Source organism: Haliaeetus albicilla, chromosome 2, assembly GCF_947461875.1.
Source record: "Haliaeetus albicilla chromosome 2, bHalAlb1.1, whole genome shotgun sequence".
NCBI lineage: Eukaryota > Metazoa > Chordata > Aves > Accipitriformes > Accipitridae > Haliaeetus > Haliaeetus albicilla.
Genome location: NC_091484.1, coordinates 3,780,787 through 3,801,073, shown reverse-complemented (window position 1 = coordinate 3,801,073; position 20,287 = coordinate 3,780,787). Strand labels below are relative to the sequence as shown.

Here is a 20,287-nt window from a genome sequence, read left to right as displayed (position 1 = left end):
AAAAAAAAAAAATCTGCACTGAATGAAACTTGAGAAAGGCTGCTCCTTGATATGATTATTTACAAAAAGGTTTCCAACCTGTATGATCTACCAGAAAGACAAACACCACCCCCACCCCGCCCCAAACCCCAAAAGATTCAGCAAAAACTCTCCAACTATCACAGACGGAGCCATGGCTGGGGGGGGAAATCTGTGCTGACAAGCAGGATCCCTTTTTTCTCAAAAGTCTTTTCCAGCATACTAGGAGACTCTCTTATGTGAGAAGACAGAAGCAAGTGAGAGAAATAAATATAAGATCTGAGACCGCATTTTGAGTATTTCAGGAATAACCTGGTTTGAACAAGTATTAAAGTAGAATTACATCATGGTGCAATGTTTTCAATGAGTTGCATGCCATGTAAATGCTCGCCTAAATGCATGCAGAAACTATGTTTTACAGTCATTGCAATTACATTGCTCATGTGAAACTATAATATGCAGTAGTAAGCATACCTCAATTGGGTAAACAGAAACAGTACTTTAAAGACAACAACAAAAAACACCCCCCAACTCTCCCCCGTGAATGTTTTTTGGAATAGTTATTGTATATTCCTGGCTCAAGGACTGCACAGGTAAGCCAAAAGGGAACATTAACAGAATTCCTAAACAACAGTACTTGCTGAAAGAATCAAAGATATTTCTAACAGCTGTACATATTACAGCTACAAGTTTTCAGAGGCATCCTTTAGTATGCTTTTCCCAATCTTACAGTGCACACTGGTGATAAAAGCCTCCTTATTTCATATACTGCATCAGTTGCATTACATGCATGATCACTCTATAGTGCAACTCCTCTGCTTTCTAGTGTTATATTTAACAATGCTACAACAGAAAGTTAACTGTCAATGCTATGGAATCATAAACATCCATGCAGATACATTAAAAAAATTAACGCTTAAGTTGTAACTTAAGAGTCATTTCAATGAGATACTATAAAAGTCACAGACTCCAGAACATCAGTTTAAATAGTAACTGATTACTTTTAACACTACAACCAGAATAAAAAATTAATTTTAAGCCTGTAGTAAACAGGCAAAAAGCTGAAACTGCTTCAATCCGATATGAAATTCCATTAAGTCCCCCCGTAAAAAAATCACTAACTATAATTTTTGAAATTTTGTTTACAAAACCACACTAAAATTATATTCACACCAGAAAAAGGCTGCAATGGAAGTAAGGGAACAAGTCAGAACAGTTAAAGTCTACATCTTGCTTAACTTGGAAGATGAAGAAATGTTAAAAGCTATAAGCAGAGGTAATCCAAATTCTGAGATTTAAATTTCAGATAAAATGTAAAGAAATAAGTCTCTTCAATATCCTCTATATGCTTTACCTGACACAGCATTAAAGGTTCGAATGGTTTCTCCCTGCAGAGCTGAATGAAAAGGAGAGCCAGAGGAGGGCAGCAAAGGATCAGAGTCATTCAGCATTATCCTTCCAGCACATGCTGAATTTCCTGATTCAGAAGTGCCAGACTGAGTCTTGGAGTTGTCAGCAGGACCAAATATCAATCCTCCTTTTCCTGCTGGCTCCTGGAAAAGAAAGAAGGGACAAAATAAGGCACTGATATGTTATGAACTTATCTTAGTATTTTTTACATAAATTTGGAATTGTTTTGCCCCTATTACATTATAAAGCAAATTCCGTTATTTTGCCTTCTCAACAGTTTTCTACTTTCAGAAAGACACTGAAACTGGAAAGAAAAGTCAAAGTAAAGCAATACCACCTCCACCACTTATGAACAGCTGAGACCTTTGAAATAAATACAAAATATGATTGTACTCTTATCAATTCATTTAGATCCCATTAAGATTTCCAGAACAGTAACAAACGGTAATCAACAAGTCTATTCCACTCACAGTATTTAAAAGTATTCTGAGAGTGAAACTTACTAAGTGTATATTGTGCAATGAAAATGCAGAAATGCTTTTAAACTCCATCAGCATGCCCAAGGTTACAGTAGGGAAGATTTACCAGTTTGTACTAAATTTCATCACAGAAGACATCTATCTGCAGCTTTGAGGATTTAAATCCAAGAGGCTACTCAGTGGTTTTGCAAGATGGGGTAATAAAAATTTATAGCTGAGCTTCAGAATTAAAGAATATTCCTTATCACTGTCCTTTTCACCAATAAGGTTTGCAATATAGAAAGTTTCAGAAGCTTTATTTCAAGGACAGCAGATTATATCAATAACACACTTTCCCAAAAATTAACCCTTGGAAAACATTTCAAAATCATAAGGCACTCATTTAAAGCATCTGAACAAGAACAACTTTTTAGTCCAAGGGTCCCAATTCACATGCAGAATGGCAATAGAACATCAACACTGACTTCTTCCTTCAAGCAGGTGAGCTTGAAAATCAGCAGGAAATGCCTGCATTTAACCCCAAAGTAGTCTACCAAACTACAAGAACACTGGAAGAGAATTTGGGAGGAAAAGGAGGACCATATGGACAGAACAGAAAAAGTCACTTTTGAACTGGCCTATAAAATAAATTAGTGAAGACAAAACAACATTATTTGACACAGGCTCTGCAAGTCAGCATTCTGCAATTAAAGATGCAGGGGAACTGCCACAGGATGTAACTAAAACATTAATAATTCTTTTAAAGGAGTAAAAACTGACTGTCAATACTCCAGGTGGGGAGACATATAAATTTAAGAACAGACTAGATAGTCCCTCATAGACATGCCAATACACAGTCTGACTCTTCTTTTTAAAGAATGTCTTTTTTTTTTTTTTCCAAATCTCTCAAGCCCCCAACTCTTAAAGCATCTTTGCTGTTCAGAAACACGTTTTACTAAGCAATGATCCAGCTCTAGGTGTTCTCCAATGCCATGTCACCATCCCAAAAATAAGGAGAGGGGAAAAGAGAAACCCCTCCCCAAATCTGATTTTACTCAGTGGATCACTTTATTATTTCATAAACAATAATTCTCAAAATTTGCATGACTGTGGCAAATCAGGATTACAAAAAAACCCATGAGTGTATAGCTAGATGCACATCAGTATTTCCCTCCCCTGTACCTTCTCTATAGGGGATTAAGTACATTATCTACATTCTTTCCCTCAGCCAACTATTCCCACTCCAAAAAAAAGGAGGAAAAAATTAAACAAAAAAAGACAATAGAATAAACTAATTGTGAAGACCCTAGTGCTATATCTCATGGCATTGAATACCTGCTCTAATATGTATTTTGCTCCATTGTCTGAATCAGTGATTATATCCAGGAAGTCAGTCACTGATGGCTGAAGACAGTCTGAGTTTAAAGTGCCTTCTTCCACGCTGTTGTTCTGTAATAACCTTTCAATCTCCCTGTTCAGAATCTCCAAATGATCACACATCACGCAATTTTTAAGTGATATTCCTAAAGGAAGAGGGAAAGTCAGCTAATCACTTCTTGTTCAACTCTAATATTAAACTATGAAACAAACTATGCCTCTATAACACGCAAAAAGTGCATCTTATTTGAAAAATTTATCCAGTATCATACTAAAGAAAGAATTGTCTGAAGGATTGACTTCATAGTGCACAATTACGTATCTGTGCATTCAAGGCCCTGTGTGCAACACACTCTTTACGATTACGTTTGAGCCACAGAGCCAATATCACTAAAGCATTCCAAAAACGGAATTGGCATCCTCTCTTCCTAGGAAACATTCTGGCTCGTTGAACATAATACATTTTAAAATGTTAGTCATAGCCCACCCAGCAGCAAGGCTGCACAGTGCACAGCCTACAGCTCTGATTTAACATAAAATAGCATTTTAAACACAAATAGTAGTTGAAAACTAAGTGATTCTATGCAGGAATCATGCTGCTTTTTGCATTAGTAATGTTATCTCATTATTATTACCTGTATTATTACATCTATTACCTACAGGAAAAAACTTCCAACAGAACTGCAATTTTAAAATAATTTCAAATTTGAGAGGTACAAAAATTCAGTACACTTAAAACACTAAAACTGCAGACCCCCTACATTTGCTGTAAAATGCTTGGTTGTTTCTTCTTATTATCTCCATTTTTTCCTCTCCCCATTTGGTCCAAATTTTTTTTCATGAAAAACAGAGTAAGTTTCAAACTTATTTTACATGAATCTGCTCTTGCAGAACTGCATCTTAATACAGGTTGAACTTAAATGTCCAAAAGAGGCTGAAAAATGAAGTATCATCAAAACATAAAAGTACAAAGCCTTAACTCACAATTACACTTTTAAACCTAGCAAACCTGCTGGCATTTCTAAGCAAATGTTCTAGTAACTGCCTGCAAAAATATTTACTACAACATAAGTCAACTTTGGAAGTCTTCAAATATCTATTTCTCATCCCAATTCAGTATTATTTTTGTTCACTTTGTTCTGTTTGTTCTCAAGTTAACTATTCAATTGCAGTTGAGATACTGACAGAAATGTAAGCTGAAGCAGCAAAGTAGTAATCTTGTTTCAAAGGAATTGAACATCCATGACCAACTTAATCTTATTCGTCCTAACGCAGTATATTAATCACATTTCTGAAACTGGAAGTTCTAACTGGAAACTTAAAATTTTTGTAGTTCCCCTAATAGACAATTCCCATCAGCATCATCCTGCCCTTCTGCCACATCTCCTTCAGAACGGATATTAAGTACCTCTGAAAAATCTGAGGCATGAATCTCCATAAGTGATGGGACAGAACAGCAAAATACTGTTAATAATAAACATGTATACCGTTGCTTATTCAAAAAGTCCTCTGGTTTTGCTTAGGTTAACAACTTCTGTGATAAGCAATCCCCAGTGTGAAAATGCATAAGCTTTAAGACGAACTATAAATAACGTTAGAGACACAAATCAACAGTTTCTTAAAGCAAAAATATCTTCTCCCTTCACAGATGAAGTAAGCTTTGCCAATACAAACCCTAGGTTGACTTAAATGGTTACATAAGATACACAGCAGGTCCTCATTAAACAATGGATTCGCAGTGCTTATTAAATCCATGTTTATGGACTATGAAGAACAAAAGTACAACCCTAACACTACTTGAGCTGCTACTGTCCTGCTCCCTTTTCCCACGCTCAGTTACATGGTCTATGACACATCTACTCACAGACCTCCGCCACAGAAAGTCCCCCGACTCCTTAGTAAACACACAGCTTATGAATTTAGCAGAAAATGAACCCACCAAAGACTGATCCAAAAGGATAAAAAAGTGAACATCAGAACTAGTGTAAAGACGTGCAAGAACAGGGATGGAGAACAAGATCCCCTTAAGCAGGCTGAGCTGGCATAGCACCTTGCTGCTATCTCATTCAACACTTGCACACCATCATCCATCCGTGCAGCAAGCGCTCATCAGACCTTAGTCAGCAGGATTTCATTAACTGCCCCCTCAGTCAAGACTGTTTTAAGCTTGCAAACTGTAATAATGAGAGCATTCCAGTGAAACAGAACAGTCACTTATCTAAAAGTGGAGCATAAAGCTGATGCACAATATCTTGAGAAAGAATACTCAGACAAGAAAACATTTATCTAGGCTTTTCTTCCCCCATTAGTTTTCAAGTAAAATGTTCCAGTTTTCCCAAAACAAGTTAGGCACTTTAATTCACTCTGGACCCAAATTCCAGAGGTAATCGAAGCACAAAAATATACTACCGGGGGGGGGGGGGGGAAAGGAAAAGAAAAAGGAAAAAAAAAAAAAATCACAAAACTATCACAAGATTTTAATTTCAATTTGGTCAACTACTCTCAAGCAGTGACAAACCCAAAAACACAGGGCTGCCCACTCTGTAAGACTAGAGGCAATCACTCACATTCAGCATCCCTGTGGATTCTCTACCACAAATCTGTGTTTTTCAGTATACATGGCTCGAAGAAATTCCAGGGCACTATCAGCAGCCAATTTAACAAGAGACAGAAAAGATATTCCCAAATTCCAAATCCTGATACTGCAATACCACTTGTTCACAAACATGCAATGCATATTGAAAAATCACACACCTTCATTAAACAAAACAAAAAAAGAGAGAAAGCTTGTAATCTCACCCCACTTTTCTGTAAATATATTGCCCCCCTCACATTCAGACAAAATCTCAAAACCTCAAGAAAAGCATACTGCTCTCTACTGCCATTTTTGTAACCCAGCAGTTTACAAATCTCAGGCAAAAAGGAAGACAGATTATCCACGCCAGTAACTCAGAGCCGAGAGATGTTAACTGCAAGACAGGCAGCTTGAAGACACCTGGATCTGCTGATGCTGACTTCATTAAGCCCTTTTTAAGATGCATCAATATAACATCTTAATCTGATGATGACAGAGCAAAGCTTTTAAAGAACACCAACATTTCCCCATCTTTTTGTGTTTATATTTTTAGACAAAGGCCAATTCAACAAATATACATTCAGATCAGTACCTCCACTTTTATTTTTTCTCTCATTTCCCTGAAGAGGTAATAAAACATTCAATAGGCCCACTGACTGCATAAAGACTTTTGTCTTTTCTAGAACTTATTATTTTTAACTGCATTAAGAATTCCCTGCCTCAGTTAACTGGGAAGACTTCACTCTAAAAAAGGATCTTGAAAGAAAGCTTAGTAATAAAACCTTTAACATGAACTAAAAACAAGCAGAAGAAATAACTTTATTTCTCCTTTACCTGAGGACTTGTGTACAAAACAAAACAAAAATCTGTGTCAGAATTCAGTGTAAATTCTTCAGTTTCAGCTTACTAGCTATTTTACTTAGTTTTTTGAGGAATCTAAATGAAAGACTAGTGATCTTTATCCTCTCATTAATGTTAATCCTCACTGTCAACAGCCAGATGACAAAATATGCTGCACCTTATTCCATGTTCTTGGATGTCAGGACTCTTCAATACTGAGCCAATTTGCTGTAATTGCACAAATTCTGGTATCTCGTTATTTAAACATTATACAAGCACCTTGCATGAATGCTTTAGTCCAAATGACTAATATCTGTCACCTACTAGTTTTCTTACTCCCTACTCACCCTGAGAACTCCACAGATGTCTTCAATTTTGAAAGACCTCATGCATACTCATCCTTCCACAAGCATCCAAGAAAGCAAGGTTCACCTCATATTTAAGACTTGTGATAGACCCTAATACTCCCAGTTTCAGTGTGACCTGTTACCTAACAAAGGTTCTACTGTGACAGAGAAACAAAAGCACTTTTTTTTTTTTTTTTAAAGTCTTCATATTGAAGCTCCAGTTACTGATTTAGATACATTATGGAAATTCAATGGCCAGGGCCCAAGGACAGGGCAGAAATCTCAAACAACCACAATGGCCAATATAAGGTTCAGCAACTTTCTGAAAACTAGGGTTAGTGAGAAGACAGAAGACTGTTTGCATACACAAAGAAATTGAAAGCCTAAGAGTCTTATACTTTCCAGCTTTTAAAAGCAGTTATCATTCATCAGTGACCAGTTTCATCGCCACGTCCTGACAATAATCCAGTCTATGCCAGTATTTAAGATACTAGATTCAATTACAATGACTTGTAATGGGCCTTTAGTTACATTTTTCTGAGTGTTTCTTCAAAATTAGAAGGCTTGACATGCAAGGTATTTGGCTAGAACCAAAATATCTAGGGTAGTTTTCTTAAATGTCAAAGAAACTGCAGGATGTTATAAAGAGGACAGAAAGCATCCTTTCCAGAATGATGTAACAGTGATTCCAATCATAGTTGACACTGCTCATTTTATTGCCTGTAAAAGAGGCACTGGGCTTGGCCTATGCCTCCTTTAAGTGTTAAAAAATTCCTAATAAACAAATATATTAATATTACATGAGAAAAAAAAATAGTCTGAGAACTCACGTAAGCAGTTCTGATGCAAATAAAAGAACTGTTGGTATGACATAGTTGATGCCACTCCCACTCAGAAGACTGATACCATTGAAAATTACTTTGCATCCCTGTTTGTCAAAGATGACATCTGGGAAACCTTCACTTTCTACTAAGCAGCAGCAAAATTAATCCCTTGCATCAACAAGCATTACAAAAGTAGCCCAAAGAAAGTCAGTAGGGCAAAAATACTTTGTATATAAATGAGCCGTTCCATTCAGGCCATGGACAGAAGGTACAATCCCTTGAGCCCTAAGAACAGCAGGAAACAGGTTCTGCGCTAGCACTGGAAAAAGCCATGCCCACAGAGGGCTGCAGTGCAGTCCCCTCCATCTGCTGCTCATTCATGAAAGATGCAAGAGCAGACTACTTACATGAGAAGCAACAGAAAATCAGATGACCAAGTACAACTAGTATATGGTCTTTTATTTTCATATACAATGTATCCATTGCTTACTGATTTAAGTATCTTCCTTCTGAAAGAAGGAAAACACTTTTCAAAAAGTTGCAAAATGGGAATGTTGTGACAAGAGGGAAGCAATGAGAGTTGGAGAAAAGCAGCAGCCATATGGCTCAAGTCTGGATATGGTGAGACATAAGAAAGTTGTGATCCTGAACTCCTCCCCTACACCCCAAACAATTTACTATCTCACTACTTGACTGCCATAAACAAGCTGCAGTTCAAGGTCAGAAGTCCAGACATACCTGGTAAGTACAAAGATCTTATGCCAGAATAAGTTTACATTTGAAAGATCATGTTAAAAATAAAATTTGCATAAAATCAAATTATTTCAATGCTATAACACTACAAAAAAACGTAACACTTATCTGTAAACGCTTTGCTGGCTATCGTTAAGCACGGTAAATTAATTCCAAGATTATAAACAAACCTACCACCTCATATACCTGCAATATTAACAACTTAAAAGTGGCAGTTAATTCCTTCCTAGAGTCAATGTTACTCCCATTAAAAAAAAATAACACTTTAATACGCTTTTAAATAGATTCAGTAATACGTAATTCAGTAATACAGCCATGTTCCTCAGAAATACCCCATCCTAATTTAAGAAATGTGTGCTCTTCTTAAATACTGCATGAAGCAGTAATAATTCTAGGCAAATATGAACAGTGCTATACAGCCAAATTAGGACAAAGCATCACCAAGATCTAGTTTTAAGGTAGCTTTTAGTATCAGAACAGTATTTCAACCACAGATGCACATAACACATGATATTGTCAGGGATGGCACCACTGACACCTACACTACAGTCTCACATCACATCCCTCCACGTAGACCTGCTGCTTCTTCCCTCACCTACCCATCTCCCTTCACAGAGACGTGTTCTAGTACTTGGTAAAACCTTGTTTTTCAGTGTTGGGTAGTACCCCACCTAAGTTCCTACCAAAAGTAATAGAAAAGAACTCACTTGGCTAGCATGGGAGATCAGGCTGCCCCAGGACAGAAATGGTTGCACAGGAGAATCTGCACCCTTTGAAGATGGTGCAAAGAAAGTGTGTGATGGCACCCATACCACAGTAGTCTCCAACGTGAGGGAAAAGCTCCCCAGGGATACCTTAGCACACCAATGTGATCAGATCTCCCGGGTGGTGGGGTGGGCGATATTAATTGAGAGGCTTCTGCACCTCTGTTGACACCCCATTCCTCAATCTTGCTGACATTTTATCAAGAAATCGTTGAAGGTACTGTAAGACCTTGTGGTGTCATGATGTGGTTATCACATACCACGAATAATTCAGTAGTGTCCAACACCACCTTTCTACGGTCAGACAGCCCTGGAAACTCAGACAGACCATTTCAATGAAGTTTTGTGGTTTGCAGACTTTCTGACTTTGGATGCAGCTTTTTTTTGTTTGGCATCGAAAAATTATTTCAAATGTTGAGGGCATGGTGCAAACCACTTGCCCTGTCTTGGTACAGGGGAGCCCATTAAGTGCATATTTACATGATACCAAGTACTACCAATATGCAGTGCTGATGCCAATCAACTAATGAGTTTTAAAATGTAAACATTAACTACTTTTTTTTTATTTCCAAAGATGAAGAAACAAGTGTTCCATTTTCTTCCAGATTTTTCTCTCATGAAAAATGAGACTCAGTAAATTTATTCATTTCAAAAGATCACTTCTTTCCACTTGAGAAACATATTGAAGAAATACTCTAAATTAACAATAAACTTTATAGCAAACCAACTTGACAGCTATTTTTTAAAATAATTAAGCAAATGGATTTATTCCAAGAAGTTAAAGAAATATCTTCCCCTAAAAACAATAAATACATTCACTTGGTCTCTGTACTTGTACTAATAAAGAAATGAACCTTTCCAAATTAAAATGTCTTTAGTCACCCATTATTATAAACCCTCTCTACTGTATGTCTGAAACTAATATATACACCATCATCCTTTCCATGATTTCTGTCAGGCTACTCACTTACCTTACGTAAGCCTCGTAAGAAGGCCACTGCCTCACATGATGGAAAACTGTGCACACGCAGGACAGCAATCCTGCACATTTACAGTGAATGTGGGACCTCCTGGAAGTGTTGAATTTAATGTGTATGCACAGAATCAGATTACCATGCGCACACAGCAGACTAATGCACAGTACCAGTTAGACAGAAAAGACCATGAGCAACTCCACAGTATGACATAACTACTCCAAGCAAAAACGCATAAAGTAGCTCCCTGGTTTATGCAAAATAAAATACACACACACTGAAGTTTATTTTGATGTCTTTCAGACTAGAAAATCATCTTACCAAGCAAAACATTTAAAGAAAAAAAAAAAATATCTTATTTCAGATTGCATCATACAGGATCAGAACAGTCAGAAAAAAGTAAAGGAAAGGGATGGACCACTCAGCAGGTAGTGCAGCAGAATGAGAACAGCACCAAGTATTACAAGCATATTTTATTCTGAATAAGTAACAAAAAGTACTTCTTTGAACCAGAGTGAAATTCCCACAGCTAAATTCAGCTAAATAGCAACTTCTCATAGAAACATTCGAGGCGCTTTAGCAGCAGGCCCACCAGAAATCTGGCAAACATGAAAATTTTATTTAATGACAAGACTATGATCGTATCTAGACTACAGATGTTCACTGTCGCAACTGCACAAGTCAGGAACGTTAAGGGGTACAATCCCTAATCAACAGAGCCATGCTGGTATAAGCACCTCATATTGGTGTAATTACACCTGCAAAACTGTACTTTTACCTGTATGAGCCATTCTGTTTGCAGAGTAGCAGGTGTGCACCATCCTGGTGCAGCAGAGTTTTATCAGTGCGGCTGCACACGTAATAAGAAAGCCCTACCAACACATAGTACAGGCCCTTCCAAGTAGGGAAGCAGTTTATCTCAGGAGGAAGCAAGAGTTTGAAAGTTCACTCAAATTCCTTGAATTAAAAAAAGTTACATTAGCAAACAGATTCTAAGATATTTGTGTACACATTAGAGCTTTTGCCAGCACAGCTCTGTTAGTAGCTGGCGAAAAAGAACTGTAACTGACAACTGTACTGACAGAACTTTAGTAAAGGTCAAACCTTAACACAAGGCACTTACACTATGCACATCCTCCAACCTGTACACCCATAATTGTGTCCAATAAACAAAATTCATATTCAGTGTTTTCTGCATTTGAGGAAACATTAACTAAATTTAAGCAGAAAGAAAAGTATTATATACATGCCATTGGTATTTTCTAATCCAGAGCTTCATGGGTGCTTAAAAGACTAGGCAGATACACTCTACTGGCTTAGTAACAGACTGACATTTGGCTTTTTTACTACTCCTATAACACCTTCTGAAGCCCTTATTCACATTCTTCCAAGTAAGCTAATCCCATATCTGCCCTAACAATGAAAATTTACCCAAAGACAAAATAAAATTGAAATTTTTGTCAAATTTACTTCTGCTCTCAGGGCCTGAACAGTATGAGCAAAAATCAGATAGCATATAGATTTTTGCTCATTAAGAAATGCGAGCAGAATCACAAGCAGTGTAGATAGGTCTGCTTTTTTCTTTTTCCCTTTTATACAGATTAAGAAATAAAAAAAGCAGCTTTCTGTGGTCAAAAGCTTAGATAAAAAAACAAATGCAACCATCTCTGTACAAGAAACCTTCTAAAGGCTCCAGTACAAGCCACTTTTACAAGCCATGGTCCTAAGTTTAGACAACAGAAATATCAATCATAAACTTTGATTGTTATTGGGTATTACTCAATATACAGTAAGTATCTTTAACATTCCCTTTCCATCACCTTGCATGAAAATTTTACAAACATATACTACTTATTTGACTAATGTTCAATTTCTGCTACTGAACTTGACCTCTTCAGCAGCACTGAAAACACATTTTCAGCAACTGCACAGGAAACAATGTGCTTTGGAAAGGCAATTCACACAATCTGGCATTCCTGTGCTGAAGTACCAAAGAAACTAGTTCTTTATCAGGGCTGTTAGGAACACTCAGCTGTTAACGAACAGCCACAGTTACTTGGCTGTTAACCGAACAGCAACAGTTATTCGAACAGCAACAGTTATTCGGGCTAAGCCCAAGAACCTTACAGTTTAACTCTTCAACATCCCACAGCTTGTTTATTTTTAAACATACAAGATTACAATTCTACAACTATCAGACTTTAGCTTGAATACTTACATTGTACTTAAAAATCCCTCTTTTCAAACAGTTTTACACAAACTAGTAAAGCTGTACAGGCTTTTTGTCAAGTTGGCATTATAACAGTACATAAACTAGTTACACATCCTAAAACATTAGGTGTAAAAAATGTTAGTTCTCCATTATAATTAAATTATCTGTATCCTCTGGCATGTCTAGTTATTGTTGTCAGTCAAACTGTGTATACAGAAATGGACTCAACACAACTGCATAATTATAATTTCTGACCCTATTAGCACAGCTGTTGAAGAAAAAAAACCCAAAACCTCCTGTTTTTCTCTCTTCGCCCCCCTTATTTCATTTGTAAAAAGTGAGCTAAAATATAGCATCTGAAACCAGCTAACATTTTCATTCTTATTCCATCAAAAAGGCTTCATTAAATGAAGTAAAACAGAAATGAATTTCTCTTTCAGAAGTTAGTGAAACACAGTAATTACAGCATACTGATTACGTTATTAAAAACGCAGTAAACACAGTTCAGTTCCCAATTTTGATTAGGGTTTACTGTAAGAACACACATAATGCACATTTTATCTTTGTGTCTTAACTCCTTAACTGGAAATTCAAGATTTTTCTTAACCCCAAAGTCTATCAGTGCTCTTGAGACTAGTACCATTAATAACTGTGAAGTATTCACTTATTTCAGAAGCTGTGTTAGATAAAAACTTAATAATAGTACAACCCTCAAAACGTTAACTGACAGTTAACTGAGAGAAGATTCTCCTAGTGAGGTGAGAGGCTCGACAGCACACAAAAAAGCAACCAGTTCTTGCATAAGCTAGATAAATCTTACTTATACTAAAATCCTCTCCTTAAGTCTTCTAACACTGTCCTACTACTTGTAGCACTACAAGAGACACTAGGCAGAAAAAGCGCACCAGAGAATAAAAGTAGTGTAGATAGACACTACTACTTCTGTCAACTAAAAACCACCTAATCTCACTCTTGCTGAGTACGGTCCCTTCTTCCATTTTTATCAGTTAAATTTTATAAACTCTCAGCCTAACCCCTATAACCCTTGCCCTTGCTCTCCCCACTTAATATTTCTAGCCAAATTTTCAGGCTGTACAGAATTAAAATCCCACAGTTGTAAGTTACAACTACAAAGACAATTACTATCTTAAACCAGAAACAATTAACATAATCTACTGCCAGAAAATCTTAGTAGTGAAGCAGAATTAAGTAGAACAAACACTGCCTTTTGATGAGTCCACTAGACACTGAAAAATATTTATTTAATTTTATTTACCACTTTGGACTCACACAATTCTATTAGCATTGCTTTAAGGAGTCTGGGGTGGAGGGGGTGGTTTTGGTATTTTTTAACTCAAAAGACACCTCAGTTATGTGAAAAGCACCCTCTGAAACACTGTGTGAATTATATGTATTGTTTTATATTTGAAGAGTTTTAAAATCTACAAATATTTCGTAGTGTACATACATTTGCAGGAGAAAAAAAATTTTCACTTGCATACCAGTAAAAACCAACTAAAATATCCCTTAAAAAACCCAGACAACACAGAAACTTTGTAAATAACCCCATTATTTAAATGCTAGTCTTGAAATCAACAATTATTCGATTTGCAAATCACTGGAGCCATGCGGTCTCAAAGTAGGCCGAAGACTACCATGAGCTTTTATTCTTCCACCAAAGTGCATTAAAAAAACCTTTATGTGCAATATGTTTCTGGAACCATCAAGGGAAAAAAATTTAAGGCCTAACTGAACAGCTATTTTGAGCATACTTCTATATTTATTCCTATAGAAAGTTCCAAATGTCAAAGAACAGTAACAAGCAGCTGGCATACATAAAAGTGGAGCACAACCCAAAATATCTATTACAATTAACACAGTATATGGTACACATGTACAGTAACTACACATTATCATTTTCCATTGACCAGCAATTGTGTAAACAGCTAGTAAATTTTGTTTGTAGAAGTAGCAACAAGACACTTGAAGCTAAACCAATTCAAGTTACCACTTACAAGAAAACTGTGTAAAATAGAAAAACAAAAATGGAAACAGTGAAAAAGTTCTTGTAAAATGAAGCAAAATATAGTTTAATATCAGCTACCAAAGAATTTACTTAAACAAGGCTGTGATGATTAAGTATTCAAAAAAAAGCTATTTCTGCAAAAAAACTCTCAAATAAACTATCCAGGAAAAAAAAAAATTAACCAGGGAAATTAGGTATGCTATATACATCCTTTTGAGTTAAATAATAAGGATCAGCATTTTTTGTCTCCCCGAAGTTCCTAGAAGGAAAACATGAAAGCCCATGCAAGAAAAACAGCATGTTACACTGTTTTGAGTTACTGAACATACAAACAGCAGGAAGAGTGTAACACAGGTAGATTTTGAAAAACGCTAAAAAGATTGTAACTTTCTTTCCAAGTTAAAAATGACAAGCTAAACCGGTAAGATTTTCTTAACCCACGACTAAAATATAGCTATCACTTGGAGGTATAAACTGAAAACTACTTAACTGTATTAAACAAAATTTGGTCACCATCAGAAAATAGCTTTTGCAAGCCAAATAAGCAGCTCCAAACTACCATCACCTCCAAGAGACAGTATTTAAGTACATTAGTGCAAGGGATGGGGAATGGCTATTGACAGGGAATTTACTGAATATTTAAAGCCAGCCAACAATTACTCCTGTCTAAAAATTCAGCCCCTCCTCTCCTCCCCTGCAAGAAAGTCACCAGAACTTGATAAAGTTCAACTTTTCTTGTTTAACTCACCGATAAGGAGATCACCTCCATCGCCCAGAGAAAATAAACGTCCCCTCAAGGCAGGTTAAGTGTTAGCCCCACCCTCCGAAGACCCCCTGCCCCGGAATGAGTTTTCGGTTGGGTTTCTGGAGTCCCCCGCACCGCCGCGGCGAAGGGCGCGACCCCCGCACCCAGGGCCCCCCCCCCACCGGGGCCGCGGCGGAGAACCCCTCGTCCGGTACTAGGGCAACGGTGAAACTGAACGAGCAAGGCGGTTTAAAGTCGGTCGTGACGTCACGGAGAAGCTCGCCGGCGTCAGCTTGGTTATGACGTCGATCGCCTCAGAGCACAACCGTCCTCTCCTTTCCCCCCCCCCAACATGGAGGAGCCCGCCTTCTAGCCCGCTCCGCCCGGGGAGGGCGTCCTCTCCGCTCCGGCCCAACCACGTTATGAGCTTATGGGGCGGCGGCTTTTAGCTTCCTCCGGGGCCCCCGCATTGAGTCGCCGACCTCCTCTGGAACCGGGCCAGGCCTCCGGCGTGCCCGCGCCCTGCAGCCGCACCGACGGTCCCCTGAAAACAGGCCGCGCCGACCCCCCCCCCCCCACTCCCCCCTCGCCCCCGTCCCCGGGGTCCCTCCGGCCGCCCTGACCCGCACCACCCGCCCGCCTCCATTTTCTCGTCGAGCCCAAAGGCGTCCAGGCCGGAGGAGGCGGTCGCCCCTTTTCCACCACCCCTCCGCCGCTGCTGCTGCTGCGGCGGCGGCCCCAGCTCCCTTTTTCCTCCCGTCCCGCTGCTTCTCCGGCTGCCTCCCTCACTCACCGCGGGGAGGGAGTAGGGGAGGGGGGAGAAATCTCGCCGCCGCCGAAGGTTCTCAGCCGAGCCGAGCCGCCATTTCCTCCTCGCAACGGCTCCAGAGCGCTGGGCGGGGGCGCTCCTCCCCCGCTACCATAGAGACCGACATGGCGGCCAACGGCAGTCCTAGAGCGCTTCGCTTTGCGCACGGCTCCCGGAGGACTTCGGCTGGCGGTTGGCTCCGCCTCCCGGCCGGGCGGCAACGGCTCCGTGCGCGCGCGCTCCTTCACGGCAGGGCGCTGGGCGGGAAAACGGCGGCGGCGGCTCGTCAGCCTTGCCCACAGCCGGGGCAGCTCTTCCCCGTCTCCCTCCAGTTCGAGGGGAGGCTGAGCGGTTCCCCACACAGCTGTAGGGCCGCGGCTGTCCGCCGAGGCCCCGTCCCTTGGGCTTTAGGCCTGCGGCCGCTGAGGAAAACAGGAGGCGGGCCACCCCGGTCAGCCTCAGGGCTTCCTCTGCAGGCGAGTTGTGTGGGATCAACAACGCCTGTTCCCGGTTTCCTTACCAAAATACGGCGTGATCCTACCTCACAGGAACTGCAGTTTCATTCATTATTCGTGAGGTTGCAAGCGCCGAGGGAAAACTGCACAGCAGCAGTGCTAAATACTGTTTTGCTTACGGTGACTTCTCCCACAGGACAAGTACGGCTTTGTCACAGGATTAACATGGCAGAGGAGCTCATCTGCTGCTTGCAGACCAAACTGCTCACATCAGCTACGCTCCCCACCTGTGCTTATTCCATTGGGGTTTAATTCTGTTTTTCCTATTCTACTCCACCTGTTCTAGAAAATCAAATAGCAATTCCTGCAGTAATGCTTTCTTCTGGGTCCAGGTTACAGAGTGCCGTGGAAAGGAAGTGTTCACTGGATCAGCTCATCCACCGCATGGAGGCTTCCCAGTAAACAGCCTTTAAAAAATGGTTAGGCTACTCAAAAAACTCTCCAGGATCCAAGCTGCTATAAACAGCTACAGAGAGTTAACTCCCATTTACACCTTTTCCTCCTACTGTCAGCATTTGTAACACTAGCAACCAGAAACACTTCCATCTCACAGTCACTGAGGGGTCCGGTCCCAAGGTTTACAGGAGGACCCGTGAGGCCATGCAAACACTCCTGACCTGGACATTAGAAGAGCCTTTTAGGCAGTCAGAGGTGTGAGGATTGGCTCTTGGATTGACCCTGATCCTGCACATTTTTCCTCATGGGTTGATAACATTAATTTCAGTTGGATTCCAGACAGGTGCAGTGTTTACTAAGATGGATTAAGGAATGAAAACATAAAAACATACTTAGCATTAATTCTATAGAATTACAGGATTCTACAGAGCAATTTGATTACATCTTTTACAAGTCTACATTCTACATATGAGACTTCTGGTGGTAAAAACTCAGGATAATGTTGGAAAAGCTACTATTAGCTTTTTGCCTGATAGCATATAGTCAGCCTCTTTCTACACCTGTAAAACCAGGCAGTATTAATACTTACTTCACACAGGAACACCAAGGGGTAAAAAAACCCCAACAGATTCCTGTGCAAAAGTACAAGACACCATGATTAAAGGCAAGCAGAAGTTTAATTTTTGTTCTGCAGCTACAGAGCTACAATAAATGAAAAGCACATGGAGGGGAAATACCTTATGATTTGGTAGATCAAGCTGCACTGTGATTTATACCCTGAGAAAAGCTAATAACATGTTGTTAATGGACAAATTTAGCATCTAGGGAGTGCTCAAACCCAGGAATTACACACCAAGGGAAAGGGAGCATGCGAAACCAGGAACTGCATACCAACAGTGAACAGGGGATGCCTGCAATAGGGGATCCAGCAGTGAAACAGGTATTAAATACCTCTTACATGCATTTGGTAAGAGGCTTACACCATCTTAACGTAATACCAATTCACTTTGCACACCCAGTGAATACCATCTAAAGCACATTACACTTTCAACCCACAAAACCCCCTACATCTTTGTGTTAAAGCCCAAGTCGGAGTATCTACCTTTGCTGACTAAACACCTGTGTCACCTTCACTTAAATGGTACCATCAGCACCTCAGGTCCTTCCCCATCTCATTCCCTTCCCTTCCTAATTCTTTTCCTGTTAGACCCTAATTTCCCTTAATTTGGGAAATTTAGTCCTGTGTTACTGGTCTGAATCTGCATTGTCCTGGCAGCACACAGAAGGAGCTTTTTTGGTGATCTACATAATGTGAGTTTTGTTTCAGTTTAGGTTTCCTCTCATATAACATGATGATAGTTTCTAACTGGTTTGAACTGAAAACACTGCTGGGAAATCCTAGCAGAGATTAATGACTATCAATCAGCTTCTAAAACAGTCTAATAAGCACCTTATCTATCTCTCCTTCTTAAACACCAGAGAAGCTTATGCTGAGATATCTACAAATCCCTCATCACTAACTCTCCTTAAAACTTTTTTCCACTGCTTTCCAAAACCTCTTCTGCTATTAGGTGGTCAGTACACTGAGACCTTCCTCTGCAGCTGACACATCTTTATTTGTTTATCCCTTGTGTTTCCCTAATCAGTCTTTCTTAAACTTTGGGTGTCTACAAACTGGCCTTACTTATATTTGCAGTGTCTTACATAAGGGTCTTTAGTGATAGGCACTAAGGCATCGTCTTCGTGTTGCACAGAGATGGTCGTCCCAGATCTGGGATGTCACTTCTGCTCTCTCACCCACCTTTCCCTTCACCAAGATAGCAACCCTTTTCCAGTGTTTGAAGACACGAAGCCCTTAAATATAATACTTACTTTACGTTCACACCTTCTCTCAGTTCTTCCTCACTGAATGTTCTGGTGAGCCAATTTCAGCAGCCAGGTAAAAACCAGAGATAGAGTTAGCCCATGAAAAGAGTAGGGATGCAAGCAAATGAGCAAGTTCTCTTCCCTCCTCCATCTCTGGCATTTGTGTTTGGGTTTTTTTAACAGATAATGAATCATTTTAAGTCAGAGCAGACCAATTTCTGTTGGCTGTGCTCCAGCTTTACCTTTTTTTGTGGAAAAAAACCCTCTGTCCTCAGAGTTCAGCACATCACTCAAAATAGATACATCAGGTGTCAAGGCAGTGTGTCTTGTGAGTCCTTGATTCTCCAAGGCTCCTGATACTTCATTTTTCATAAAGACTAGATGAACACAGAGAAATACTTTACCGAGGGTTCATCATACTCACATAAATAATGCAATCCCTTTCCCTACCAGCTGACGGAAACATGCAGATTTCCCCCCCCCCCCCCCCAAATCTAGGTAAACTCTGCCCCCCACCCCCATATGCCTTTTTTGCAAGGATTTTTGTGACTTCTCCAGGAATTAGTGATTTTGGTTTGGGATTCACTCCACCCAACTCCAAATATCAGTCATCAAAATACCTCTTTGAGATAGGATTTATCAAATCTTAATTCATGTAAAAATTCTATAAACTGCACTGAATTACAGTTATTATGTTTCTTTTCATCTCAATTTTGTAGTCTCACCCAAAAATCCAACTTTCCGTGTTATTACTGCCCTCATTACTGTAAGATTCTTGTAGGACTGTGGGACATTGAAGCCACAGGATAGTTTCCTGAGAGCAAAGTAGCTTGTTTCCATGCATTTTAATTGAACTTTGGACTCACAGAAGCATGCTGCAAGGTTTTCCCTGAATAATAAAAGACAGGTTTGGTTCCAACTTTGAGGAGAACGTGAGGGTTTTTAACAGAAGTTAGGCTTTAGTGCTAGGAAAAGAGGGAATGATGTAGGAATCTTTTGCCCTGAATTGCTGCACAGCTTTGTATCTTCCTACTCCCTTCTTAATTTTGTGAGGTTTAACAAAGAAAAACCATGCAAGTTTGGTATTTCCAAATCCCTGGGTATTCTAAGCTATGAAGTGCAGGGAACGCAAGTGTTCCTCTTCGCTAAAGACAGCTGCAGGTATTATACACAGGATGATTAAACATGTATTCGGTGAGATACAAGTTAAAAAGAGGGGAATGCAGAAGGTCACGAGGCAGCTTTCTATCAGGAAAGTTAGTATAAAATATGTGTTATTTATTACTTAAGATACTGCTCAATCCCCCCAAACATGCAGAGTTTTCATTGCACCCAGAACATCAGTAGCAAAAAAAAGACCTGTATCAAGATAAAGGAAT

The 20,287-nt window shown here is 39.5% G+C and overlaps 1 protein-coding gene across 3 annotated transcripts in view; it reads right to left on the bottom strand.

Moving 5' to 3' along the window:
- Positions 1–16,881, bottom strand: part of DIDO1 (death inducer-obliterator 1) — a 56,880-nt gene extending 39,999 nt beyond the window's left edge. The window contains exons 1-2 of one of the 3 annotated variants that reach the window (XM_069803588.1): positions 16,117–16,881; positions 1,373–1,571 (exon numbers count right to left, since the gene is read on the bottom strand). In XM_069803588.1, coding sequence (XP_069659689.1) covers positions 1,373–1,469 — 97 coding nt within the window. In that variant the 5' untranslated portion in view covers positions 1,470–1,571; positions 16,117–16,881. Of the gene's footprint in view, positions 1–1,372; positions 1,572–15,326; positions 15,867–16,116 lie in introns of those variants that run through there. The other 2 variants (XM_069803599.1, XM_009918326.2) reach the window with 2 other exon arrangements.
- Positions 16,882–20,287: the final 3,406 nt, after the last annotated feature.